At 60.1% G+C, this 26899-nt stretch overlaps 2 protein-coding genes across 4 annotated transcripts; both read left to right on the plus strand.

The window, feature by feature from the left end:
• The first annotated feature begins 5551 nt into the window (after positions 1–5551).
• Positions 5552–18031, plus strand: SFT2D1 (SFT2 domain containing 1). 2 transcript variants are annotated; one of them, XR_011471792.1, is made up of 9 exons: positions 5552–5681; positions 11139–11225; positions 11743–11825; positions 12770–12851; positions 14591–14626; positions 15656–15714; positions 16910–16939; positions 17057–17291; positions 17581–18031. XR_011471792.1 is itself a non-coding variant. In XM_070417362.1 (8 exons), exons 1-8 carry the CDS (start codon positions 5619–5621, stop codon positions 17618–17620), a joined length of 480 nt encoding a protein of 159 aa, XP_070273463.1. In that variant the 5' UTR covers positions 5552–5618; the 3' UTR covers positions 17621–18031. The 2 variants fall into 2 exon arrangements, 1 of the variants encoding a protein (XP_070273463.1); XM_070417362.1 differs by lacking the exon at positions 17057–17291.
• A 1808-nt stretch (positions 18032–19839) lies between these two features.
• On the plus strand, positions 19840–24479 carry PRR18 (proline rich 18). Of its 2 annotated transcripts, XM_070417361.1 has the most exons (3): positions 19840–19955; positions 20153–21104; positions 22390–24479. In XM_070417361.1, exon 2 carries the CDS (start codon positions 20166–20168, stop codon positions 20895–20897), a length of 732 nt encoding a protein of 243 aa, XP_070273462.1. In that variant the 5' UTR covers positions 19840–19955; positions 20153–20165; the 3' UTR covers positions 20898–21104; positions 22390–24479. The 2 variants fall into 2 exon arrangements, with proteins under 2 accessions (XP_070273462.1, XP_070273461.1); XM_070417360.1 differs by lacking the exon at positions 19840–19955 and having other exon boundaries at positions 20070–21104.
• Positions 24480–26899: the final 2420 nt, after the last annotated feature.

Here is a 26899-nt window from a genome sequence, read left to right on the forward strand (position 1 = left end):
GCGAAGCACTTCCTGCCCAGCCAGGGCCGGCCGAGTCCTGGCACCGAGCAGCCTGCTGCCCGCGGTGCACGGCCCGGCAGGAAGCTGGTCAAGGGCCTCTTGTTTCGAAATGCCCTTCGCACGGTTGGTTTAGGGCTGTCCCTCCCTCCTGGCCTTCCGCCCACTGCCCATGCAGGAACCGGCTCGGCTGCTCTGCTGCTCGCTCCCCAGGCTGCGTTCAGCCGCTCCGTCTTCTCCACCTTTTCACTAAGATTTCTCAGACTCGTGTGCACCGAGCGGTGACAGACGGTAGTGAGAAAGGAAGCAGCAGGCGCAGTTCCATCTGCAGTCCTGACACCCCATGTGCCAGCAGGCGGCTTCCTCGCAGTATGTCCTGTCCAAGGTCTAGAAGAGAAGCGAATACCAAGGCCGCGTCATCAAAAGCAAAGCCCGGGGACCCGGGGACCCGGGACTGAGGCTCGGCAGGTTGGTGGCCTGGGGAGGGGAGGACACCAGTTGCCATTGGAACTATTTTAAATTTTTTCTGGCTTTTTCTCTTGAGCATGATAATAGACTCATGACTTTTTACAGACTTAATGTGTTGTTCAAATTCTCACCCGAAGATACGTTTTATTGATTTTAGGGAGAGAGAAAGCGAGGAACATCGACGTGAGAGAGAAACATCGATAGGTTGTCTCCAGTATATGCCCTGCTCAGGGATCGAGTCCACAACCCAGGTATGTGCCCTGACCAGGAATCACACCCGCGTCCTGTTGGTGTACAGATGACACTCCAACCAAGTGAGCCACACAGCCAGGACAAGACGATGCGTTTTTGTCAGCTACGATGATTATTCTTTTGGCTCCCATGTCATTCCTTCAGCGGCTGGGCCGCCCCTCCTGCTCTGTCTTCTGGGGTTTGCCGGGCTCAGTCTCCTAGAGACGGGGGTATCTTTGAGAGTTCCTCTTGTCCCCACACCAGCTGGAGGCCTCCTGCCTGACCCCAGCACGAAGCCGTTCCCTGGGGCTCTGGCCAGGTCTGAGGAATGGTCCTTGCACCACCACGCGGTGCCAGAGTGGTGTTGCTTCCCTGCCCGTTCAGTGTCTGAAGCGCACAAGTTCCTATAATGGTTCCAAGTGCACAGAAGGTAACCGTAGACTCTGTTATGTAAGCACTTTCCGAGTCAAGCTGGCTGCCATTGTCAGGAAGTCCCGAGAAGGGGCAGCTGCTGGCAGTGCTCTTAGCACAGATCCCCGAGGTCCACCTCCCCGGCAGCCGGAGCGACGGGGCCACCTGAGCAGCTCCGTCCGAGTTCCAGTCCTCGTCACTCTGTCTGCGCTGAGGACTTCTGGCCAAACGCTCACTTCGCCGTTTACTGTCTAATTTCTGGTACAGTTACCACCTAGAGTTTAAATGTTCAATCTTGTCCTGATGGGAAAGTTTTGTCTTGTGCCCCTTTTTAAGCTACAACTTTTTTCTTTAAATAAAAATGATATCCACATTTTCTTCCTGCCATACTATGTATTTTCATACCAAGGCTAACATCTTCTAAATCCAACTGCTTCTCTCAGGTACCGTTCTCCTAACCTGAGGAGTCAGTGTTTACTCTTCCTTGAGGGGGTGAGTTTTAAGGAGATAGACGGGTGGCACAGTGCGCGGAGGCGGCCCATGTCAATGCAGGCTCCTCAGGGTTTTGTCTGCAGTCGCTTCACTCAGAAGTTTCTGTTTGCAATCAAGGACTCTCGCCAGCCTTGGACAAGGAACGGACTTGCTCTCCTGCCCACACTCCCAATGAGAAGGCAGCGGCGGCGGCACGCGCACCCGGCAGTGTTTTTACCAATATCACAGGACCGCGTCTTCTAAGGGGAGGCCCCGGCCGGGTGCTTCGGTGCCCGAGCTCTGCAAGCTGTCAGGGGAAATGTACTGGAGAGGAGGTGTAAGCCGATCCTCCTTGGAGCTGCAGGGCCCTGTCTCACGTGGACAACACAGCCCCTACTGGCAGGACCAGGCTACATTCCACTGCAGGCGACTCGGCTCGACCACAGGCGAGTCTGGGAGGTGGTAGAGCAACAACCGCTGCCTCGCAGGGAGGGAAGGCTCCTGTCAGTTTCCGCAAACATGGCATTGTTTTGAGTTTGCAATAAAATCCACACCCGATGAAATCGTTGCCATCACGTCTTCAGGGGTAGCGGCCCTTCCAGTGCGAGCTGAGGTCTCCCAGGGACAGTCCCCGGTGCTGCAGGAAGAGACTGCACCCTGGGCCTCCAGGAGCAGGTAGACTCCAGGGCAAACAGGAGCCCGAACACCCTGCCCCTCCTCCCGCAGGCCCGCGGCTCCTCACTGGCCCTTCCCCAGGTTTGAAATGATTTTGTGGCAAAATTGTGCCACCTTGTGGCCTCACTGGATTCAAAAGCTGAAATGACTAATGTTGCCCTCAGTCAGTGTTGACCTAGTATCTGTAAGGACTATAAACACACTCTTCAGTCCAGCGGGTGTGCTCAGTGGCTGAGCATTGACCTACAAACCAGGGCACACGCTGGAGTTGCAGGCTCCACCCCCAGTGGGGCGTGCAGGAGGCGGCCGGTCAGTGATTCTCTGTCACCATTGATGCTTCTATCTCTCTCTCCCTTCCTCTCTGAAATCAATAAAAATATATTTAAATAAAAACACTCTTCAAAACAGAGTCTCCTTAGTAGAACACCCCGTCTCTACTGCCACACACATGAGAAGCTAAGACAAAAAGCTCCCGGCTCTCCCAGATTTCTTGTCGGGGCAGGGCAGACTGAGAAAAGTGCAGTAGACTATAAAACCGTTATTATTATTATTTTTTGTCCAATCAACCCCTCTACAGACATGATTAACAAATGACCCCGATGCAAAAAACACAAAAATCACAAAAACAAACCCACACCTACCTTAACCGACTTGTGCCTCCATAAATATTTGAGTGGGAAACGCAGGTGAGCAGACTTTTCACGTCAGGACGACTGCCTGCGGTTGGTCCTCCCGCCCCCACCCAGGCCTGTCCAAGTCTCTGGTCACGAGGTTTTTGTTCATCTGGGTGTCACTGGCTCGGCTCCTCACCAGCTGTGAGACTGCAAGAACGTCACTGAGTGTCCCTGGGCCCTTGTGGTGTTTTTTTTGTTTTGGTTTTTTAAGATAATTTCCAGTGAGCTTCTGGAGTTACAGCCCTTTGCTCATTCACTCATGGGGAACTGTTTCCAGAGCATCTACTGCAGGGGTCCTCCCTTAAACAGGGGGCCAATTCACTGTCCCTCAGACCGTTGAAGGGCTGGACTATAGTTTTAAAAAAAAAACTGAACAAATTCCTATGCACACTGCACATATCTTATTTTGAAGTAAAAAAACAAAACGGGAACAAATACAATATTTGTATTTGCATGTGGCCCGCAGGCCGTAGTTTGAGGACCCCTGCTCTACTGCATCATGTGGCGCTAGACTCTGGGAACCCGGGAAGAGAGGAAAAGCAGGGAAGACGAGAGACCTGAATTCACTCGGCCTGTCCTGGGGGACGCCCCTTCTCTTCGCTGGGAGAAGGGGACGGTGTCGAGACAGGAAGACCACATCCCCCGTTACCAAGCAACAGTCACAAGATGCTGAAACCAGGAAACCCACGGGAAGGGCTGAAGGACTCGCAGGGCCCGCAGCTGAGATCCTTGTAGCATTCTGGGAAATGGCCCACCAGGGAGAATTTCCTTTCCTGTGTTCCCAGCCAGTCCCATCACAGGGCGGGGCGGGCCTGCTCTCGGCATCTGTGTGCCCACCCTGCCAGCCTGGGCAGCTGCCACACGGACTCCCTCAGCAGTAACTGAGTTGACACCAAGACTTGCTTTCTCCTACAACTAACCCTGGTGGCCGTGGGGAGGGAGTTTGTCTCAGCTTCTTTGCTGTGCTTTGCTGTTGCTCATTCACTCTTGCTGGGAGCACCTGCTGAGTGTCTATCACGAGCCAGGCCCTGTGCCTGGGGTTGGGCCTGGACGCGGTCAGCAGTTGAGCGGGATGACTGGCCAGGCCAGTTGGCTGAGCAGCTGGTGGGTCCGCTCGGGATGGACAGCAGGTGGCAGGGCCCAGGGCAGCGGCGAGGCCATGTCTCGGTAGGTCCGGAAGGCCAGGGGAGACCCCCAGGTCCAGGGGAGCTGGCCGAGGATGGAAGCTGGCAGGAGCTGGGTGGCCCACGGCGGTGCAGGAGCAGGATTTCAACCCTGAGAACCGAGCTTCTAGAGGCCTCTTGGTGGGATCCTGGATTTCAGCCTCTCAGCGGGTGGTCTGGCCAAGCATGCGAGTCTCTGCATGTACACACGTGTGCAAACACGTATTGCTCAGTGGATAGAGCGTCGTGACACACGAGGCTGGAGAGAAGAGCTGGGCTGGTCATGACCAGCTGTGCCTTTATTCTGAGGAAATGAGGGGCTCGCGGCAGGTTTTCAGCAGAAGAGATGAACAGTTAGTGGCCACAGCTGCCCGGTGGACATGGCCACGAGTGGGGCCAGGCCGGAGGATCAGCGGAGGCGGAGCTGACACTGGCCGCGGCCACGTGGCTGTGTCCCTGAGGCCGGGGCTGCGGGTGATCCCCGCGGTTTGCTGGTTTGGGTGGAAGTGTGAGGACGCTGCTCCCTCGGTCCCAATGGGACACCCTCCCCTGGCCTCTGGTGGTCAGCGCCGGTCACCGTGTCTAGGGGTGACGGGCACAGAATCACTGAAATGCCGTAAACTATCCTATGGAAAATGAGAAGCATAGTTGGAGCCAGGCTGTTTTCCTAAAGGTTTGTCTCCTCGCTTTTCACTCAGTCATTATCCCAAGTTCTCCTTCCGCCCCCACCTTGACAACCAGTCCTGCCCACGGTGCAGCTTCCTATCTACGTAGCGTCAGGTAACTATGGCGACAGACCTGCTAATAGGCAACTGACTTGCTCATTCACAAAGCATTTGGGTCCTCAGTCCTTAAGGAAGAGAAGCTATCGGGTTACTTTTTGTACCAGGATTTGCTGTCGTGTCCGGAGAAGTGAGGAGACAAGCTGACGGGACAGTAAACGGCCAGCGATGAAACATTACACATTGCACCCACCCACCCGCCTGGGTTCTGCGCGCCCAGGGACTTCCAACCCCACGGGGCTCCCTTCGCGCCACTGTCCTCACCGCAACCGGCCGTGACCTGTGCCCTGCGGTTAACGACGCCGCATTCACGGCACGTTGCTGGTTCGTCAGCATTGACCTCGGGCCTGCGAGAAGCCCCTTTAACACGCGTCTTCTCCGCGGAGCGCGTCGCAGCTGCCGGCCCTGCGGACCCTGGGCGGAGCCTGGGCCGTTTCACCCGTGAACCCACGACAGAGACGCGCACAACCGCGAACCGCGGGCTGAGCAGACCACGGCCCGGGCCCCTACACGCGCGGATTAGTTCAATGGAAGCGCGGGGTACGGCTCTGCCGCAGAGCGCGCGCCGCCGAGAGCTGAGAGCTGCAGGCCGGCGGGCCCTGTGCGCATGCGTGCGCGGCGACGGCGGCCGCTCCGGACGCGCCGGAAGCGGGGGGGCCCGGATTTCCGGTCGGCCCGGGGGCTTTCGGTTCCGGGTTCTCGGCGGCCGGGCAACGAGTGTCGGCCGCTGGGCCCGGAGCGCGGCCATGGAGAAGCTGCGGCGGGTCCTGAGCGGCCAGGACGACGAGGAGCAGGGCCTGACCGCGCAGGTGGGTGCTGGGCCGGGCCCGGGGGGGGTGGCGGTGGCCCGGGGGTGGGTGCTGGGCCCGGACCGGAGGTGGGGCCGGGGGCCGGGGGGCGGGAAACGGGGCCTGCGCTGCCCGCGCCTGGGTTGCGGGAGGGCTCCGCCTGCGCCCGGAGGGTTTGGGGCGCCCAGGCTCTCGTGGGGTGCGCAGCTCGCTGGGACCCGCCCCCACGCCCCGTTGGGCTTTCCGATCCCGAGGGGCCCGTTTGCTGCCCGTCTGCCCCGCGCTGCCCTCACCGGCTCCGCCCGGGTTCCTGCGGGGCGCGGGGGGCTCCGTGCGCCCCGGGAGTCGGGGGGCTGCGGGGCGGCGAGGGGCGCTGTCTGCAGGAAGGAGGGAGAGAGGCGGCCGAGCAGGCGGAGCCTGATGGGAGCTTTAAAGCCCTCGCGTCCGCCTCCCCGCGGGACCCGATGCGGTTACTTCCCTGTCGGGAGGGTTAACACAGGAGCCAAACCGCCTGCTCAGGGTTCCTGTGCGCTGCGTGCTGGCCGGTTCCTGTTTGCCGGTCACAGCCGGGGCGTTGGGCGTCCAGCAGGGTTGGGGGAGGGCGTGTTGTCTGCCCCCTCCCTGTCCTGCTCCCTCCCTGTTCTGCTCGCTCGGCACGTCTGGTGGGCGGTACCGGGCCAGGGGCAGGGTCAGACCCTGTAAGACCGGCACCCGCTCTCCGGGCACCTAACCAGCTTGCAAGTCAGCGGTAATGCAAGACCCACGAGTCACAGCAGAAATGCACGTCACCAGCGCGTTAGGGACAGTTGCGTTGTGTCCCAGTTCACGTGCTAAGTCTCTGCTGTGCAGTGGCCGTGGCCGCCGCCTCGCGTGGCTGTTTGCACTTAACCTGTAATTACGGTAGTTACACCTGCCACACCTCAGGTGCTCAGCGGCACGTGCGGGCGGCTGCTCATAGGACGGTGGGTGAGCAGGACACCCCGTTGCGGAAAGTTCTGTTGGGCGATCTGCTCCACACCTGGGGGCATGGAGGCGGTGGAGCCGCTTGTCTGGAGCCCACCGGCTAGAGGGGAGAAGCTCATGGGGACACCAGAGCTACTGCTTCCTGTTGCGGACGTGGCCGAGGATGCAGAGGGGGCCTGGGAGGAGCCCCTGAACGCTGTCGGGAGCTGACGGAGGGGAGTGATTACGGTCTGGTGGGGAGGGAAGGAGACTGGAGGCTCGCTGTTCCTTGGGACGAAGGACAGGAAGTTGCTGTTGCTCTGGAGGGTTCTAGTCCTGGGAGGGAGGAGGGGTGGTATGACGGAGGGGGGGGGCCCTCCCTCTGCCCCTGCTTCCCCAGGGCCCTGCTCACTCACCCCCAGGGCGGCCTCTGTGAGCGTCCCCCTCCCTCCTCTCAACCCCTCACCTGCTGAGTTTGTCTTCGCAGCCCCTCCCGCCCCTGGCAGTCCTTGTGGGGCGTTTGCTGGGTGAGGACAGCGCTCTTACTGGGTTCCAGGGCCAGGAGCTCCGCTGAGCGGGGAGAGAAGCCAGTTAAAGCAACAAGCCAACAGTGGGAGGGCTGACAGCCTGCTGCCTGCCCCGCCCCCTCGGTTCCATTTCCCAGGCGATGGCACTTGTCAGGTCCAGGAGATCAGGGAAGACGGGGGTCATCTCACTGGAGGGAGGAAGCCCCGGACAAGACAAAGTGGGCAGTTTTGTGAACCCTGAGTCGGGAGGAGGGTGAGCGGTCAGAGAGGAGAAAAGTAACTTCAGATTCCCCTCGCCCCCGTGAGAGCCCTCGACGGAGAGGAGCTTCCTCTCCATCTGCCCAGGGCCTCAGGTGAAGAGACCCAGGCGTGAGGGCGAGGGGCTGACATACAGAAGGGGCGTGAGGGCGAGGGCCCCGTCCTCCGCTGCAGCTCCTTGCAGACACTTTGTTGCACACGTTCTGTGCCAGCAGACTCCTCCCCCAGCACTCAGAGCAGGCACCTGGGAGCACTTAGTAGGAGAAGCATGGATGGGTGGGTGGGTGGTGGGTGGTGGGTGGTGGGTGGATGGATGGATGGGTTGGTGGGTGGGTGGATGGGTAGATGGGTGAGTGGATGGATGGGTGGATGGATGGATGGATGGATGGGTGGATGGATGGGTGGGTGGGTGGGTAGATGGATGGATGGATGGATGGGTGGATGGATGGATGGGTGGGTAGATGGATGGGTTGGTGGGTGGGTGGATGGGTAGATGGGTGAGTGGATGGATGGATGAATGGGTGGATGGGTGGATGGATGGATGGGTGGGTGGATGAGTGGATGGATGGATAGGTGGATGGGTGGGTGGGTAGATGGATGGGTAGATGGATGGGTGGGTGGATGGATGGGTGGGTGGATGGATGGGTGGATGGGTGGATGGATGGATGGGTAGATGGGTAGGTGGGTGGGTGGGTGGGTGGATGGATGGATGGATGGATGGATGGGTAGATGGGTGGATGGATGGATGGGTAGATGGGTAGGTAGATGGGTGGGTGGATGGGTGGATGGATGGATGGGTGGGTGGATGGATGGATGGGTGGATGGATGGATGGGTGGATGGGTAGGTGGGTGGATGGGTGGGTGGATGGATGGATAGATGGATGGGTAGATGGGTGGGTGGATGGATGGGTAGATGTGTAGGTAGATGGGTGGGTGGGTGGATGAATGAGCTGGTCAGCAGAGGCTGGAGGGTGAAGTCAAAGGAAAGTTTTCCTTGTTTAAGATAGAAAGCGTGTCAGCAGGTCTCAAGGTTGGTGAGGATGGTCTCGGAGAGCTCGGGCTCACTATTGGGGGGAGGGGAGAAGCCAGTGAGTTCCCTGAGAGCTCGAGGGGTTGGACCTGAGGCAGGGAGCCCAGTGCAGTGATGGAGGGCAGGCAGGGCAGGGGAGAGGTGTCTGGAGCGGGGCTTGCTAGTTGGTAGCAGCTAGCAGGGGGGCGTTCCCATCCATGGCCTCCTTTTCCAAGACACGGGGTGGCTGTTAGTGTCTGAGCCTCGAGTGAGGGGTGGCACCCGGGGAGAGGGCCTGTTTCCTGTGCTCACTCTCGCCTTCCTCCCTCTAAGCGCGATTGTTCTGAAAGGGGAATTGTAGGAACACTGCACCGTGTAGTCATCAGCTGAGGCCACCGTGCTTCCTTTATTCAAGTGGCCGGGAGCAAGGCGCTGGCCCGCACAGCTGTGCCCTGTGGGAGCGCCAGTCTCCCCGGCTTCTCCACGCAGGAAAGCAGCCGTGTCTCCTGGGCTGAGGTTCACTCATCCCTGAGCCGCTGCTGCGCTGTTTTCACTGGTGTGTGATGGCCACGTGCTGGTCAGGCCGCACCCTGTGCTCTGCAGCCGGAAGGGTTCCTGCTCCCCCGAGGCCCTTGTGACCAGCAGCATGGGGGGGGGGGGGGGGGGGCAGGGCCCCAACCGCATGCCCAGCCATTTGCTGAGGAGGGAAGGTCGCCGGGGTCCTTGTTTCCCGGTTTTGCCCGTTGCTAGGCACGATGGGGGGATTTCCCCGGTGACCTCTGGGCCTGTCCTTCCGCTCTGCTCCTGTGGGTGTACCTGCCTGCTCCCCGCATCGCAGGGAGACGGAGAAGGGAGCACACCTACGCCTGTGAGAGGAGTGAGGGCGGTGGCAGGCCGGCACTGACCTCACCGCAGCGGGTGGTCTAGACTTGGAGGGAAGTAAAAATGATGCCTTTTCTCCTCTTGTCTCACTGACGTTTACAAGTCATTCTTACTTAGGATCCTCCCGTGTTGGTAGGAACCAGCGGGGCGTTCCCCATGCCAGGTGCAGCCTTCAGGGTTTTCGTGCATTTGAAATATACTTGATAGTGTGGTTAAAATATACTTGATGGGTATTCTTCTGGATCAGAAAGAATGAAGTTCAGATGGTTTATAGGCAAGTTCATTCTTTGTTTAAAGCCCAGTTTTGCTATAAGCGGATGACATTGCTGGAAACAAGAATGTTTGAGTTAAACATTTAAAAAAAGATGTAGAGTGGGTTAAAAGTGCCCTACCTGGTTGGCTCCATGGACAGAGCATCGGCCTGTGGACCAACGGGTCTCGGGTTCGATTCCGTCAAAGGCACGTACCTTGGTTACAGGCTCCTCCCTGGCCTGGGCCCTGGTCAGGGCTCGTGCAGGAGGCAACCGATCGATGTGTTTCTCTCACATCGATACTTCTCTATGTCTTTCCCTCTCCCTCCCTCTCTCCCTAAAAATCACTGGAAAGATATCCTCGGGTGAGGATTCACAACAAAATAAAGTGGGTGAAAAGTGATGGGTGTTACTTTGACAAAATCCTTACTCAGTTATTTTTATCTACTTTGCATGCTACGTAAGGACTCACAGATCAATGGACTCAGGTAAGGATGTAGCCAAAGGTATTGTGAGCTTTTGCATGTAAAACTCTCTGTTTTTACTTCATTATTCTTGAAGTTCATTATAAGCAGTCTTGTTTTTAAGGATACACTGTAATGTAGGTTAGAAAGTTAAATTTTGGTGTGTAAACGCTTATGTGTATGTCTGGTTTCTTGGAGCTGTTGTACTGTCCCCGCTTCTCGGGAAGCTGGGTCTTACTAGTGCCCGTGGTAACCCGAGGTGCCCGCTCACCGTCACCGCATGCCGCCTGCGCTGCTTTCCCAAGAGCCCAGTCGTCTGCTCTCCCCGCGGGCGGTTAGCACTTGCACGACGAGCAGGAATGTGGTTGCTCTAGAGCAGCGATCGCCAACGTTGGGACCTCACGGACCACCAGCTGGCGACGCTGCTCTAGAATAAATTACTGCTCACAAATGGTTTTAATGCTGGTTGGGGAGACCCCCCGCTCTCCTGAGCTGCTGCAGTGAACTCTTGGCAGTGGAGGTTGTCAGGCAGGGGTGTCTGATGGCAGACACAGCTGCTGGCTGCCCAGGTCCCCATCGTCAGGCGGGTGTGCCCCCAGCAGCTGAACCCACTCTGCCCCCAGCCTCCGGGCTGTGAGCCGCTGGCGGGAGCTGGTTCCAGAAGGCCGCCCTCTCCAGCCCCTCACTGCCCACAGGGCACCTCGTCTCAGCGACCTAGACGGACACTGGGAGGCCGTGGGAGCCCAGATGCCCACGGCCCAGCCTCGACATCTGTCAGCAGTGTGCCGTCTCGTTGCTCCTGTCCTCTGCTCTTTCAGTCGCCCGGTATTTTATCACGGACCTTATGCCTTCTGACCTTCTGTCCGTATCAGAGGGATGTCCTGTCTCTGACAGGAGCACATCCTGTGTGCACACCTGCCCAGATGCCAGTGGTTCCTCAGGGCCACGCGGTCCCAGACCACCTTCGTGCTTCCCTGACGGCCACGGGACCCTAATGTTAAACGACACTGCAGTTTGCACAGTGACAGACACCACACTGGGCTGCAGGGAACCTGGCCCTGGACTCCGTGTAAAGGACCGGAGTGTGTGGTGGCCCAGGTGCATGCTCTGACCCCTCCCCCGCGCCCCCCCCCCCCCCCCACCAGGTCCTGGACGCCTCCTCGCTGAGCTTCAGCACCAGGTTGAAGTGGTTCGCCATCTGCTTCGTGAGCGGCATCTTCTTCTCCATCCTCGTGAGTGAGGCGTGGGGTTGCATGGTCATGTCTGCGTGGGGCCGGGGAGCGCAGCGAGCAGCCTGCTTTACTGGATGCTCTGAGACTGTGATGGGACCTAGCTAGTCGCTTGCAGAAAGGCAGATATCAGTGCAGAGATGTAGAGGTTAATGTTGGGGGGCTGTGGATTATTATTTTCTTAAAGTTAAATAAAATCAAAAGAGCTGCAGAGCCCGTAATTTAGATGTTAGTTACCTTTTCTAACTCACCATTTAAAAGGCGTTTCAGTAGACGGAGATTTACCCACATGCATGTATAAAGGAAGTTGTGTGATGGCTCAGTTATCTGTACTTACGATAGACTTAAGATTCAAATTAGCACGTAACCTTGAAATTAACTTTTAAAAATGACGTGGGACTGTATCGAGCACATTTATACTTAAAATCGTACTGCCCCACATTTCTGTCACTGCTCTGGTAGCACGTTTCACGTGACGCCGGTACCGTGGGAACTTCAGTAACTCTCCGTCCTCACGCAGGGCACTGGCCTGCTGTGGCTCCCCGGGGGCATCAAGCTTTTCGCCGTGTTCTACACGTTCGGGAACATTGCTGCCTTAGCCAGGTATGTGCGGGCGTCGGCCTCTCAGGTGCTTTATCTGCTGTCGTTTCCTCCTAATAAACACCTTCCTAACAGGACGTATTTCTGTGGCTCTGACACCCGTGAATTCAGCCACAAAGTCCGTGTTCGTGTGATGAGTGTGTACTGACTCCTGCTGCGTGCGGTGTGCCAGCTGCCATGAGAGTGTCCTGGGAGGAAGAGCCAGCCCTGGGGCACCCGTACATGAGGTGGCACTGTTATGGCCCCACGTTCCAGCTGGGCATGTGCCTAGTGAGTGATGGGCAGGCTCCCCCAGACAGGCCTCTGGAGCCCAGTGCCTGCTCTCAAGAAGCCTGCGTCCCAGTGAGGGAGCTGGGCCATGCAGGAAGTCGGGGTAGGGACAGGGGGCGCGAAGGCAGGGGGGGGCGGGGGGGGAGGCTGGTCGTGCAGGAAGTCGGGGCAGGGGCGCGAAGGCGGGGGAGGGGGGCTGGCCCTGGGACTCCTCTCGCAGCATCCTGGGTGTGTGGGGTGTATTGGTGTCTGCTGGGGCAGCTGTCAGATTTATGAGCCCGCGGTTGTGCACTTCGCTTTCCGAGGGGACCGTCTTTCTCAGGAACATTCTGGATCAGAGGTATTGTCTGAGCTCAGCCAGCCTCCCGGGCTCGCACCTGCCGCCCGCCCCGCCTGGGCTGGGTGAAGCTGGCGTGGCACCTCTCGGCGTGGCTGCCGGCTTGGCCCTGCCGCCCTGGTCTTGTTTCTCATTGGTCTGATAAGGACCAGCATGGATAGGAAGTGGTGGCGATGGCGTCAGCTCAGGCCACTGGGGCTCCTGCTTCTCTGAAGGGGCACTTGTGTCTCCTGGAGGCTCAGGTCTCCTCGGTGTGAAGGAAGATGAGCCGGACTTAGAGATGGTGACGCGTGGATGTCAGGTCCGCCCGGCGCCCCTCAGCCCCGTTTGTCGCCCACAGCACGTGCTTTCTGATGGGGCCCTTCAAGCAGCTGAAGAAGATGTTCGAGACCACGAGGCTGCTCGCCACCGTCATCATGCTGGTGAGTAAAGGCGGAGGCGCAGAGGCTTCCGTTGAGGGATTGGTTGCTTTGTTTCCCACCAATGGCCCGTCTTTCTGTCGGCCGTGGTCACGTTTCTCTTGTTGCACGTGATAGTGGCGTCCTCGGGCTGAGGCAGGGGCGACACGGTGTCACCCACAGCATCGGCCTCACGTGAAGGGAGTCAGAGCTGCTGCGTGTCGTGGTCCAGCCACGAGCGGTTCTTGGTGGGCTGCTGTGGGCGCTCTTGGAGGGGGGCTGGCAGTGGTTCAGTGGCCTGTCCCTGGCACTGTCCCTCCGTCGGCTGGCTGACACTCCCAGCAGCAGGCGTCACTAGCTGTGGGCTCTGTCCCCGGCCATCGGTCCCACTAATTCAGGGCTCTCTTGTCTTTGGATGTTTGTGTCAGAAACGTGTAGTTTTCATCGTCATGCATCTGGGGGTGTTCGCGGGCCGTCGCTTTGGGTGCGATGGCAGAGGGAACCCGCGGCCTCTCTGCCGAGCCTCTGCCCCACGTGCTGTCCTGCGTCTCCTCCGAGCTCTCCCCTAAAGCTCCTGAATTGAAATGTTAGCACAGCTACTTTGTCCTTTTAACTCTTAACTCGCTTTTTAAACACAATCTTTGTAGATTTGTAAGTTAGGGAATGTTTTCAGGGTAACTGTGTCTCCTCCCTCCTCCTGACTAGAGAAAAACTTTGTAGCCTAATTTTTTGTTTGTGTCCTTACTCACCGTCACCATGCTCATCGCATTGTATCGCACTGACCTCCGAGAGGTCAGCTGCGTCATTTTGACTTTCCTGGGGCAGCTCCTGTAGCAGCAGGTGCACTGACGGTGACCTCGGTCTAGGAGCTGAGACGTTGCCTACGCTGTCACACGGCTGACTCTGCCGGGGCACCGAGGCCCGAGAGGCAGTGTCTGCCCGGCAGGCAGGGTCGAGGGCTGTTCAGACGTTAGAGGCCCAGCCCTTTCCCCAGGGACTGCGAGTCACTCCTCGGATCTAACTGGTGGTGACTCGTCAGCATTCGCAGTCGGACGGCCTCGTTTTGCTGCTGACAGGATGGTGCCTGACGAAGGGAAAGAAATGCTGACACTTAGCACCTTCTAAGTGCCCCCCCGCCCCCAGCATGTGAGGGACACACTCTGATCTGTTCACTACAGATGAGCAGGTGGGTGGCTGCTGTCCTTTCAGAGAGAAGGTGGCCGAGGTCTAGACCCGATAACTGACTAAGGACACTCGGCTAGTGGCGTCCGAGCTGGGCTCTCGCCTGGGTCTCCATCTCCAGACCCCCTGCCTGTCACTGAGCTGCCACCTGCCCCTCCTTGGGCTCCCTGCCTCCTGGGCATGGATGGGAGGGAGTGACGGGCCCTCTCTGTGGGAAAGGCCTCCCAGCCTCCCGTGTGGCTCGGCTCCCGTGCGGCTCGGCTCCCGTGCGCTCAGCTGTGCTGACACCTGGCGGTGCTGGTCCTGAGCATCAGCATAACCCAGTGCCCCTGAGAACAGCTCCGTCACTAAACGTTCTGCAGACGCTCTCTGTGGCCGCCCTCAGCAGAGGCTCCTCCGGGTGCTTCCGTGTGCAGGGAGCATTGCGGTCATCGCCTCTGGGGTCAGTAGCACCGCGGACTGCAGAGCGGGCCCCTGGCTCCGCCGTGCTCTGTGGCGGCATCCACGCCCCCACAGGCGGCGATGTGCTTCTTGTCCAGCATCTGCGAGGACGCACACTCACCGTGCTCTCTCCTCCCCAGCTGTGCTTCGTGCTGACGCTGTGTGCTGCTCTGTGGGTGAGTACCTGGCCACGCCTGCTTCCCACTAACTGTCCCCTCAGAGGAGCTCCCAGGCCGCCCCTCAAACCCACCAAAGATCGGTGTCCCCCATGTGGATGGTGACATCCGGTTGGTGACAGACCTGCCGCGGATTCTGCAGCGGAAACGGGCAGAGCTGACGGGTCCTCCTGTGCTCAGGCTGCTGCCCTGTCGCCCGAGAGAATTTACCAGTCACATCCCAGTCACGGGCGCAAGGAAAGGTCTTAACAACCTCTGCATGTCCCTGTGGAAATGGCTTTCTGGTTTTGGAATGGGCTGGCAGCCTGCTGATTTATAAGCAGTAGATTAAATAAAAAGTAAATAAATGACCATTAAAAATGGACAAGGAATTCTAAAAGTGGATCATTTAAAAAATCATGGAAACTGTTTATTATGCATTATTCCAGAAGATCACAGTAAAATGCAGTTTTCCTTCAAAAAGTAATTCAAGAAAAGGGCACGTGAGACAGAGTGAGATCTGTAAGTTCTACAGAGGACGCAGCTCTCCTGACCGAGGGAAACGTCCACATGCCTCCAGGCCCTAACCATGCGGAGGCGTGCGTGCAGCCCGTGTGTGCTGTGCGGTGCGTTGGCTCAATGCCAGGCGTGTAGAGAATGGAAATCGGTGGATACAGGTAGTTAAGTTTCACATCTACTGCATCGTAACCTTGTCATACTGAAATCTGATAGAGTGGAGCTGTCATCTTACATTCTGAAGGGAGTTAAAGGTGGGCGTAAAGCAGTGGTTCTCAACCTTCTGGCCCTTTCATACAGTTCCTCATCTTGTGGCCCAACCATAAAATTATGTTCGTTGCTACTTCATAACTGTCATGTTGCTACTGTGATGAATCATCATGTAAATATCTGATATGCAGGATGGTCTTAGGCAACCCCTGTGAAAGGGTTGTTGGACCGCCAAAGGGGTCGTGACCCACAGGTTGAGAACCGCTGGCGTAAAGAGTATCTTGAAAGATCCTTCACTCGCTCTTTCTGTTTTCCCTGTGCTAGTGGCATAAGAAGGGGCTGGCTGTGCTCTTCTGCATATTGCAGTTCCTGTCCATGACCTGGTAAGTCTCACCCGATCGGAAGTCCACGCCCTGAGCCGGGAGAGCACCTGCTCTGACCTGGCCTCCCGGGGAGACGGTGGGCTCTCACCGGGGTGGAAGCGTGTGCCTCGGCGGGGCCAGGCCTCCGGAGCGGTCAGCTGACTGAGTCTGCGGGGTGTCCCCTGGGACTTCGCCGGGCTCCGTGGTGACTGCAGGCGGGCAGGGAGGCGTGTGTGTGTGTGTGTGTGTGTGTGTGTGTGTGTGTGTGTGGCGGGGGGTCCTGCATAATCACACCAGGGTGCCTGCACTTGTCTTCTGAGACGTGAAGGAGAAGTGATAAGACATGCAGGTGACGCCGCAGGAACGCACGAAGCGAGGCCGTGTCACGCCTGAGCCCGAGGGTGTGGGCCTGCCTCTTGCTGGGCAGGTGCTGGGCTGCTGGCTCCTGCTGATGCCAACTCGTGGGGACCGCAGTGGGAGCAGCTGTGGTCCGGCTCCTCCCCATCCTCCGTGGCCCCCTGAGCCCCCATGGCCTGGGCCGCATCCCGTCCAGCAGTGGCCAAAGGCCCTGGAGTGAGGGCTGAAGTGCTCTCCTCCCACACTCCGCGTCCCACCAGGAGGGCTCCACACGCTGTCTTTAGCGGAGTTCTGTTTCTCCCTCCGTGGTCAGCAGGCCCCTCCCTGTGTGCTGTGTTCAGTCTCCTGTTTGCTGTTGCCCGGCCTGGGGTCATCTTTCTTTGGCCCGTTTCTTCCTTTCCACCCTGAAGTGCACCATCAGCGAACGTTACACGCACGGCCCGTGAAGAGGTTTTGCTCTCAGTGAAACGGGGAGAATTTTTACACTGAATCCGCCGTCATTTTCTGTGTTATGTTGCTCTTTATTTCATCAGCTGTATTTAACGATTGATTTATTTCTAAGGGAGAATGTACTTTATTCTCAATCGTTTCTATTTAAAATATAACTTTAAAGGGTAACTTCTTATTACAACAGCTCAGACGAGCAGGCGTGAGTCGCTTAGCGAGTTTGTGGGGCTCGGGGGCTCGGGAGGGTGCGGTGGCCCAGCCATGCACACGTTCACGAGGTCCGGGTGGTGCTGTGGCTGCTGGTCCGGGTCACACGGGGGGCGGGGATCGTGCCCTGGGTGCCGCTGTACTGCCCGGTGCGGGGATATGGCGTCGCTGAGACTGAGGTCACCAGCTGCCCTTTCTCTTGCAGGTACAGCCTGTCGTACATCCCGTATGCAAGGTGAGCTTGTTTGAGTCCCTCCCCTGTCTGGTCCTCCCGTTAGTGTCGCAGAAATACATCAGTTTTAGTAATTTCTACATTAAATTGTGACTTAAAGGCTGACTTTCCTCCCACAAGGAAACGATGTTCTAAGTGGGATGAATAGAGAGAAGTTTGTCGAGGGGGCGCCATTGTGAACGTGTCAGCGGGGAGGCTGGGGACCGACTCCTGCTCCGTCGGGCGCCTGGGCCTTTGCTGCCAGGAACTTGGACGAGAGCTTCTGGATCCTTCCACAACTGCAGATACTCGCTAGATAGGCCGTGGGGACTCCAGCAAAACAGATTGTTCTCTTTAAAGGGAAGTTGGTGAAAAAGTGAGTCTGACACGTGAGTGCTGTCTGAGCAGTAGCATGTGTCTGTCCTGTGGGGCGGAGGTAGCTGCCCCTGGACTTGCCCAGAAAGTGCACTTGCTGTCGTGGGGGGAACGCACTGCTGAGCCGTCGGACGGTCAGGAAAGCGCTGGAGGCACAGCTTTGCCTCCTGGCAAACTTGGAAGCAGGTTGTATGTGAAAACAGCCAAGTTGGAGCTAGTGAGAGCAGCGAAGGAAGCGGGTAGGAGCGGCCCCTGCTTGAGGCAGTTTCTGACCTGGTTTCCTCCCCCAGGGACGCCGTCATGAAATGCTGCTCTTCTCTCCTGAGTTGAAGACCAGAACCTCTTGGCAGAGCGTCTGGGAGTTGCCGTTGGTTTGGGAGTGTGTTTTCCTGAGCCGGTGATCGCCCCTCCCCCGGTGGCCGTTCAGGGCCGCATGCACCGTGGAACCGGCGGCGGCGAGTGAACTGTGATGCTCCCACCACTAGATCCTGCCATTCATTGCTCTTCCCCATGGAGGCTAATCCCTGCCGATTGTGAATGATCTGTAGCGTTTCTAATCCTTCCTAAACAGCGTTTGATTGTGAATATCCGGGGATAAGTCTCCGCTGCATGAACTTTGTTGGCTTTTCTAAAATGTCAAGATTTAAAAATACTTTAAATGTGAAAGTTTTTACTTTAAACTAAGAATCGCTTATCATATGTAATAAAAATAATATATAAATCTTTACAATTTTAAAATAAGCCCATTGTTGGATCAAATTTATAACCGTTGAAGTGGGCGGAGCCTTGATTCAGTTGAGTGAAACTCCCTGAGGTTTCTCCGGAGACGTCTCTGTTCTAACCGCTGCCGAGGCATTTACGAGTGTGTCCTTCTGGGGTCCCCTGATCCCAGCAGGCAGGGGCTCCAGGAGGGTCCGGGTGTGCGGGTGGGAGAGCCGACAGCAGGTCGGGCAGGTGAGGGACCAGCCCCTGGCAACCCAGGAGCCTGCTGGGGGGGAGGGGGGAGGGTTAGAGCCTGGTGGAGAGGCAGGTAGCGGCTTGGGATTCTCACCAAGGGAGGCCCTAGAAGGGACCAGGCAGGTCCCCGCCGCCTGGAGAACTGCAGGGCTGCCCGCCTGCCAGGAGCCGGGACAAGGGAGGGGAGGAGACGCCCTGCTGACCCTGCAGCTTTGACCCTGGGTCCATGCCCAAGCCTCCGGGCCGGGGCCCCTCAGGCTGTGCCCCCAGAAAATGGTGCTTGACCCCTTCCCGCCTCATTTCCAGTCCCCCCTTCCTGACAAAGCTCCCCCACTGCTTACGCACCCGGAGCAAATGCAGCGCTTCCAGAGCCTGGAGAGGCCTCGGGTGGCCTGGGCTGTCCCACACTCACCTGAGCAGCAGCTGCAGTCCTGAGGCGCCCCCCTCCCCCACCCCCTCTCCCACCCCACCCCCATGGGATAGGGAGAGGGTGGGACCGGGAGAATGTGTGAGTGTGGGATGGTTTGGGGGTGCTGGCAATCAGGGTGCTAAACCTTCCTCTCGCCCAGCCCCTCCCCGCTGTGGCGCCAGGTTCTTGCCTGTGTCCTGGCCCAGTAGCCACCTCCCTGGAACACACGGAGTCGGGGTGCAGTGGGCGGCGGGGGGCTGGAGGGGGCCCTGCCCCCAGGAATGCTGGCTCTGGCACATCTGAGTTCCCCACCTCTGAGCCCTGTTAGCTCCCCTGGCCACAGCCAGCTCCTGCCCGGTGAGCCCAGAGCGCGGCCTGTGGGGACCCGTGGTTGGAGATTGGTCACTGACTGTTCTTAGGTGACCAGGGCTGCTGACCGGAGGCCGACTTGTAAAATATCTGTATTTTTATTGATTTCAGAGAGGAAATGGGGTGGGAGAGAGACACCAATGATGATCATCAATCCACTGCCTCCCTCACCCCCCACTGGGAATCAACCCTGACCTCTGGGGTGGGGGGCGGGGGGGCTGAAACTGACTTTCTGAAGCATCGCCTTGTAATTGCTCAGGTGCTCAACCAGCCTCTGAAGACTAGGGGTGCTCCCCCCAAACTGGAAGGTAAGTTGGCGGAGCTGCCTTCATTGAGCCACTGCTATGGCGGTCATATCGCCTTCACACGGGAATCGCGCAGGAAAAGAACTCAAGTCTGCTCACTGCTTCCTTTACCATCATCACGTGGCGGAAACGACATCCCCAGGGAGCTTGAAATGACCCCCTGAAATGACCGTGTCCAAAAGTAAACAGCGACCAGCCACGATGCCTGTTCCCGCTGGTGTCCCTGCGGCCTCCCCGGGGGTCCCTGCGGCCTTCCCGGGTGGCCCCTGAGTCCTTCCCGGGGGTCTCTGCGGCCTCCCCGGGGTCCCTGCGGCCTTCCCGGGGCCTCTGTGGCCTTCTGGGGGTCCCTGCGGCGATCTTCCCAGCGCGCTAGGCTGGGGGCTTGTGGAGGATTCTCCCCGACGCGCCGGACCCGCCCGGACTGAGGTCACGCCCCGTCCCGGCTGCGCCCGCCCCTTCCCGGCGCGTCCCCTGGTCTCCAGGCTGCAGCAGCCGGGGCACACCCGCGGGCACAGCGGCGCCCCGGCCGCACTCCTCCCGAGGGCGCCAGGCTCTGAGCGGGCGCCGGGGCCGAGGAGCCCCGGCCCAGACGGAGGGGAGGAAGGGGACGTGGCTTCCAGCCCCGGTGAGAGCGCCCGACGGGAGGGCCGCAGACGCCGAACCCCACGGAGGTGGCGGGGGGCGGGGAAGACGAGGGCGGAGGTGGGGAGGACAGAGGAGGACCGGAGAGGACGGCGGCGGCCCCGCCCACCGACGGGGAGGGCGCCCGGCTCGCGCCCGGGACTAAGGGCCGTGTCCGCTCCGGGCGCTGATGCTCCGCAGGCTCGGGGGCTCCATGCCCTTCCCGCCGCCTCCCGCCCGGGCCCCGGGGGTCCCCGCCGCGCGCCCGCCGCCCCGCAGGCCCGGAGCCCCACGGAAGGCAGCTGCGCCCGCCCGCGCCCCGCCCGCACCCGCGCCGCCCGCCGCCCGGGAGAAGCTGCGGCCCCAGGCGCCGCCGCCCCGCTCCTGGCCCTCGGCCACGCTCCCGAGGCCCCCGGCCCGCCGCGCCCCCGGCCCGGCCCCTGCGCGCGCTCCGGCCCCGCCTGGCCCCGGCCGCAGCCCCGTGCGGACCGCGGGGACCGTGGGGACCGCGGGGCCCGCCGCCGCCGCGCGCTCCTCCCCGCGCCTCCCCCCCGAGGCCGCCCGCCCGGCCCAGCGGCGCCACCCGGAGAGGCAGCTGCTCGCGCGGCCCCGCCGGCCGCCCCTCTCGCCCGCGGCCGACGCCCGAGCCCAGGTGGCGGGTCCGCGCGGGGGAGGCGACCCCGGGGGCCTGGGCGCGCGCCGGCCGGTGGCCCCGCTGCTGCCCCGCGGCCCGCAGACCCCCGGGCGGCCGGACCTGCGCCAGGCGCTCCCGGTGTCGCTGCTCAGCGCCCGGCACCGCGACCACGACGTGGAGGCCGAGGAGGAGGAGGCCGCGGCCCCGGACGAGGGGCTGGTCCGCAGGTGCACCGCGTGGCTGCGGGGCGTGGAGGCGGCGGCGGCGGCCACACGGGCCCTGGACGCGCTGCCGCACCTGAGCGCGCTGTGAGCCGCCCGCCCCGCCCGCACCCGCCGCCCACACCCGCCGCCCGCGCGCCAGGTGGGCCTCCCGGACGCTCTGCCTGGGGCCCCGGAGCAGGGCCTGGACGGTCGCCCGGTGCCCACAGCCGCACCTGCGCTGGAGCTCCACCTGGGCCACCTCGTGGGACAGCCTCTCTGCGGTCCGCCACGCGTGTCCGGGGCTCCTGTGAGCCAGGTGGGCCCCCGAGGAACAGGACAGCCTCGCTGGACCCCCGTGGCCCACCCCCTGCCCAGGCGGCCCCCACCCCCGAGGCGGGCAGCCTCGGGACCTTTCCTGGCACCGGAGGGGCGGGACCAGGAGGGTGGCCCGTGTGGTGGGCCGGGACCTGGGGCTGCAGGGGTGAGGGCGCTTCTCCTACACAGGAAACACGTGGGGGTTGGGCCGCCTGAGGTGCCAGGTAACCCAACTGTCCAACCCAGAGTGGCGGGCAGTGCCGGTGCAAGCCCCCCCCACAACGCACACACGCACATGCTCTCTCACACACACACACTCACACACACATGCTCACACGTTGTGACACACACATGCTCACACACACACACACACTCACACACACATGCTCACACATACACACATGTTGTGACACACACATGCTCTCACATACACACGCTCTCTCTCACACACTCACACACATGCTTGCACACGTCTCCCCTGGGGGACTGTTCCCAGCGGCTGGGGTGAGGTGTGGGCAGGAGCCAGGGGCAGCCTCGCTAACATGCATGGTTTCATGTGATGAGCTGTGCTGCTCACACGGTATCTTTATGCCACAGGAAGGAAATCACCACACGGAGAAAGCTTAGCGGGAGGTCGATTCGGGCGGAGGAGCAGCTGATGGATGGAGAAAGCCAGGAGTTGAGGGGTGGGGGTGGGTGGGCGTGTTCAGTTGTATGGAGTGATTTTTAGAAATATTCCTATTGATTATTCGGGTGAAGGGTAGACTCCTCCGCCTTTCAGGGCCGCGCCCCTCCCTGCTGACTCTGGGCGATTCCTGGGGCTTCTCTCCTTCATCCGAGTACATTTAACTCATTTAAGGTTGAGAAGGAAAGAACGGTTATAACCAGATTAGGCCGGTTGTGGGAAATACATTACCGCAGCTTGGGATGGACTTTGTAATGTTTACTGGTTTAATGTTTATGTTGTTAGACTTTAATGTGTTGAATCTCTTTTAAAAATAGATTGTTTTTTAAGGAAATATGTTTCAGAGAGAGGGAGGCAGAGGGAGAGGGAGAGAGATGGAAACATCAGTGATGGGAGTCACTGACGGCTGCCTCCTGCCCGCCCCCTACTGGGGATCGATGTGCCCTGGTCGGGAATTGAACCCTGACCTCCTGGTTCCTGGGACGCTGGTGGGGCTCACGTCTTAATTGTATTTTACATTGAAGCTTTCCATGTTTTAAAACCAGTTTTATATTTTTCACATGGAGATCTTCATGCTAATCTCTCCCCCCACACCCCTCAGCACAAATCTAGGTAGACATGACACGTTTAATTCAGTGGGAGCTGGCGCAGCTCCCAGAGGAGCCGTGGACACAACACCCCTTCACACTGAATAGCTGTCTTTCCTGACCCCTCCGAGAGCGGAGAGCCGAGAGCGGAGAGCCGAGAGCCACGCTGCTTCTAAGGGAACTGGACATATTAGCACCGGAGGCAGAGTGCGCGGTCCTGGGAGGCGCCACCGAGACCCCGTCCTGTGAGAGCTCTGCGTCCGGGAAGGGGCTGGACTCTGGCCGGTCACTGGTCACCAGCAGGCGGAGAGAGAACCGTGAGCTCTCGGTGGGCAGCGACGTAACATGGTCTCATTTGCATGTGGTGTGAGGACGGATAGCCAAGGGACCCGGGTTTGTGCCCATCGTCACAGGAATACATTTCAGGGACTTCCCCAAAGTCATGGCTTTGGGAGGCCGCCCGTCTCTGCTTTTGTGTGTCTCCCGTCCTGTTGCTGTTCGGGCGCGTGGGCCTCGCCACCCGCGGGCCTGTCTCTGGGTCCCTGTGTTTCCTTCCCGTGCCCTCTCTCTCCGGGTTCCCTGTCCACACACCCCCCACCCCCACCCTGTGACTGGCCACAGCCGTCACCGATGGCTCTGTCCTCGCTGCATCTGGCGAGTAGAGTGCCGTGTGCCGTGTTCTCCACGGGAGGCGGGTCCTGGCGCTCCTGTTGCTCCGCAGGTGCCTGAGGCCTGTCCTCGTTGCTGCCGCCGTCCCAGGAGGCCCTCCAGGTCCCCGTGACAGTTCTCGGTGTTGAAATAAAAGACAAGTCCTGACTGCTGTTTCTGTTTGAGGAAGACACTGAATCCCGGCAGGAAGAGCGAGGTCGCCAAGGCAATAGACTTCGTCCCGGGTGGGTCCGTGGCACGCCCACCCCAGCGCCTGGGATTGCCGTTACCAGGATGTCAAACACAATGACCGGCGATGACCAGATATGAGGAGGAGGAGGCTGTTGGGTCCCAAAGCCCCATGAGAGCTGTTTCCAAACACACTCACAAAAGTGGGTGCCGCCCAGCCACAGTGCTGGCCGCCCCCAGGCAAGCACTTCTGGCCTCTCACCAGAACATCCTTCTTCCGCCAAAAGCAATTTCAAAGGGGCAGGCACAGCCATCAGAGCTGAGGTCAATGTGAATAACGGGCCAGGTGGGGCTGAGCCGGGCACGTGGCCGCGGTGTTGGCTGGGGCAGCCTCACTGGCCGGCCTGGGGGCTGCAGTGGGCGCTGGCTGGCAGAGCCAGTCGCCGAGCCCTGGAACGGTGCCCGCTCTGCACAGACGGGGCCTCAGACAAAGGCCCCTTCATGACTCGAGCCAGCGAGTGCCCCCTCCTGAGCCCTCAGCGGGTCCGCGGAGACGCACCCGGGGTGGCGGAGCCAAACCCCAAGCCCCAGGGTGCATCACCTCGAACAGTTGCCCATCTGTCCTAAAGCACAGCTGTCCCGGCCGCCGGCAGCCGTGGCGCCCACGGCCCCCGTGGCCTCATCGAGGGGAGGATGTCATCTGCAGGGTGAACGTCCCGGGACCTGTGGACACAGACAGTGGCTGTCCGCCTGGTGGCAGAAAGTGCGCCCACATGTTCTAAGTGCAGCACAGAAGTGAACGGCCCACGCACGTGCAGAGGAGAAGGTGGTGCAAGTGACACCCGGAGCCACAGATTCTATCCCCACGGACCCCCCGGGCCGGGACCTGACCAGAAGCGAATGCCGGAACCCCAGAGCCGGACCGGAAGGTCTGCACCTGAACCCAAAGCCTTTGCAGGCGGCAGGCGCGCTGTCCAGGAGGCTGTGGTGCTGAAACGCTTGGTTCTCGCGGGGACAGGCGAGCCCTCTTCTGCCCACAGGTTCCCTCCCCGCTTCTGCGTGTTTGTGACGTCAGTGACTTTCCTCCCTTAATTAAGATCTAGCCCAGCCCGGGTGGCCCAGTGGTTGAGCACCAACCTACGAACCAGGAGGTCAGGGCACACCCCGGGTTGTGTGCTGCATCCCCAGTAGGGGGCGTGCAGGAGGCAGCGGATCCATGATTCTCTCTCATCATTGATGTTTCTATCCCTTTCCCTTCCTGGCTGAAATCAATAAAAAATATATTATATATATGTGTGTATATATATAATATATATATGAAGATTTGAAGCTCATTCGGCCCTTGTCGCTCCCATAAACTCACTCACTCACACTTTATATTCGACTCAGCCCTGGGGGACTGACGGAAGGGTGGCCTTGCCTCTGACGGTAACCGCTGACTTCCCGGTGGAGTGAACAAATCCAGTGTAAAAGGAAGAGCTGCAGTGCTTCCCGACCCAGGGACACGGGCGCCCCGACATGAACCGGGACTCGGTTTCCCCTTATTCCCAGTCACACTTCTCGCCCTGGTGCCAGGACGCTGGCCCTGAAGCACCTCACAGGGTGGGAGGTGCCATGGACTGAACACTAAACAGGAGACGACTTCTGCGCCCACAGGTACTAGCCGGCGGAGGCGGCCTCGGGCTAAAGGCATGAGCCTAAGCATCACACATTGAGCACGAAGCTTCTCCGGTGCCGGCGGATTTCCAGTCCAGCTCCCACTGCCAGACCCCGGGGGCTTCTGGGAGGAGGGAATCTGAAAGGCCAGGCCGCTCACAGTGAGTCCAGCTCGAACCAGAAAGTGAGGATGGTGGGGATGCGGGCCACGGACTCACAGCGTCGGTCACCAGGGTGTCAGGCTCCTGTGGTGACAACCGGCCGGAGACGCGCAGTGAGGCTGGGTGGCGTGGGAGAGTCACGGCCGGGCTGGGGGTGAGGAAGGTGAAACAGGCAGCCTGAGGCAGCAGAGGGACAGGAGGGGACCTGCAGGACAAGGGGGTGGGCACCCAGAGCACCTGCCCGCTCAGCCGTCGGCCCTGCACTGTCCCAGGAAGGACCCGGCCCGCTGTCTCCAGGGATCGGGGAGATTACGACCTGGAAACGCGCAGGCGTGGCGTCCCTGTGCTGGAAACACGGTGGGAACAAGCAGTGTGTTGCTTGGTGTCGTTTGGAGAATGAACCAGCAGCAGCAGATTGTTATGCCCTGATTCTCACGCAAAGAGCCCAGAAAAAGCATGCGTCGCGTTAGTAAATGCCTCAGCGACAATGTGGAGGTTTGGGGTCATGGAAATGGCTTTTCAACGGTGGTGGCATCTGTCTTCTTCGGTTCCAGCTGAGCTAGCTGCTCTGTCAGGAGGGAGTGAATTCGGTTCGGCCCTGGATTGGTGGACAGTCGCTGACACCCGGTCCCTCGCCCCGCGTCACAGGGCACCTGCCTGTACCCTCATGAGTCGGGAGGGACAAGCAGACACCTTTTGGGGCGATGAGCATGTTCTGAAGTTGACGGTGGTGGCGGCTGCACGGCCTGCGGATGTCCTCAAACACGTGTGAATTCTCTCAGGTGAAAGGCACCCCCAGAGGCGTCTCAGGGCCGCGGGGGAGGCAGCAGAAGCAGGGACAGAATCTCAAGGAAGTGGCACCCCGCTCTCCGGCCCACTGGCTTCCCCGGCCTTTTCTAGCCGCCTGTTAGGAGGCACCCCACCCAGGGCCTCAGTGCTGGCGCCAGGCTCGACTCCAGGAAGGAGAGAAGCTTGGGCAGAAAGCAGGCGCAGCAAGGCTGAGAGCTCGGGGCTGGGGCGGGGGAGGTGGTGCTCGGGGTGGGGGGTGAGGGGGTGGAGGAGGTGGTCCTGGCAGGGGAGGGGTGTAGGCCGTTCCCTCTCAGCCCATCGACACTCTGCTCCTCCCCCTGCTCCCCTCTCACGTCCCTGTGAGCCCCTCATCGGCTCCTGGCAGGTCCTGGGCCCGGGAGCCTGGGAGAGGGGGCCCCTTAGCTGCTGGCAGGGGGCTGGGGGAGAGCAGGCACCCTGGGGAAGGGGAGCGGCCACGGGCTCGGGGACACACCCCATCCCCACCTGCTGCTCCTCCTGGGAGGTGAGTTTGCAGAGCAAGCTGCACCCACGGCCTCCCTCCCTGCTGGTCCCAGGGACCACGTTCTGCTAAATGTCAAACCATCCTGACGGTGAACTTGTGCTTCCGGAAGAAACCTGTGGCTCAGGAGGTCGTGCACCTGGAAGTCCCCTGAGAAGCTGATGGGACGCCGCACGCCTTGCGGGCTGAGGACCGGTCTGGGGGAGCAGGTGCGGGACGGCCTGAGTGCACGGCACAGTGGACGTGTGGTCTTCAGTGGCCCTCTGTCCCGGGCCTCACTCATCTCCGACGACGCGAGTGGTCAGGGGCAGAAGCCAGCCTGGGCCTCTGCATGGCCGGCCGCCTGCAGCCTGGCCGGGCCGGAGCGGAGGCCTGAGCTGCACCTTCTGACACAGCCCCGGGATGGAGCCGCTTCTACACGTGTGTGTGTGAGCCCTCCACGCAGCCCTGCCATCCACGGCCCCAAAGAGCGCGTGACAGGTTGCAACCCGCCCGGTACACGGGAAACTTGATGTCCACGAGCCAGGCCACACCCCGCGCTGCTGGGAGCTGCGTGGCTCC

The sequence above is a fragment of the Myotis yumanensis genome, unplaced genomic scaffold (genome assembly GCF_028538775.1).
Source record: "Myotis yumanensis isolate MYYU_CA2020_CCGP unplaced genomic scaffold, mMyoYum1.0.hap1 SCAF_6, whole genome shotgun sequence".
In the NCBI taxonomy this organism is placed as follows: Eukaryota; Metazoa; Chordata; class Mammalia; order Chiroptera; family Vespertilionidae; genus Myotis; species Myotis yumanensis.

Excerpts from the sequence above, each read along its gene's own strand:
- SFT2D1 (XM_070417362.1), top strand. The coding sequence starts at position 5,619 with ATGGAGAAGCTGCGGCGGGTCCTGAGCGGCCAGGACGACGAGGAGCAG. Across the intron at positions 5,682-11,138 it reads AGCAGGGCCTGACCGCGCAG|GTCCTGGACGCCTCCTCGCT; the intron begins GTGGGTGCTGGG and ends CCCCCCCACCAG. Across the intron at positions 15,715-16,909 it reads CAGTTCCTGTCCATGACCTG|GTACAGCCTGTCGTACATCC; the intron begins GTAAGTCTCACC and ends TTTCTCTTGCAG.
- PRR18 (XM_070417360.1), top strand. The coding sequence starts at position 20,142 with ATGCTCCGCAGGCTCGGGGGCTCCATGCCCTTCCCGCCGCCTCCCGCC.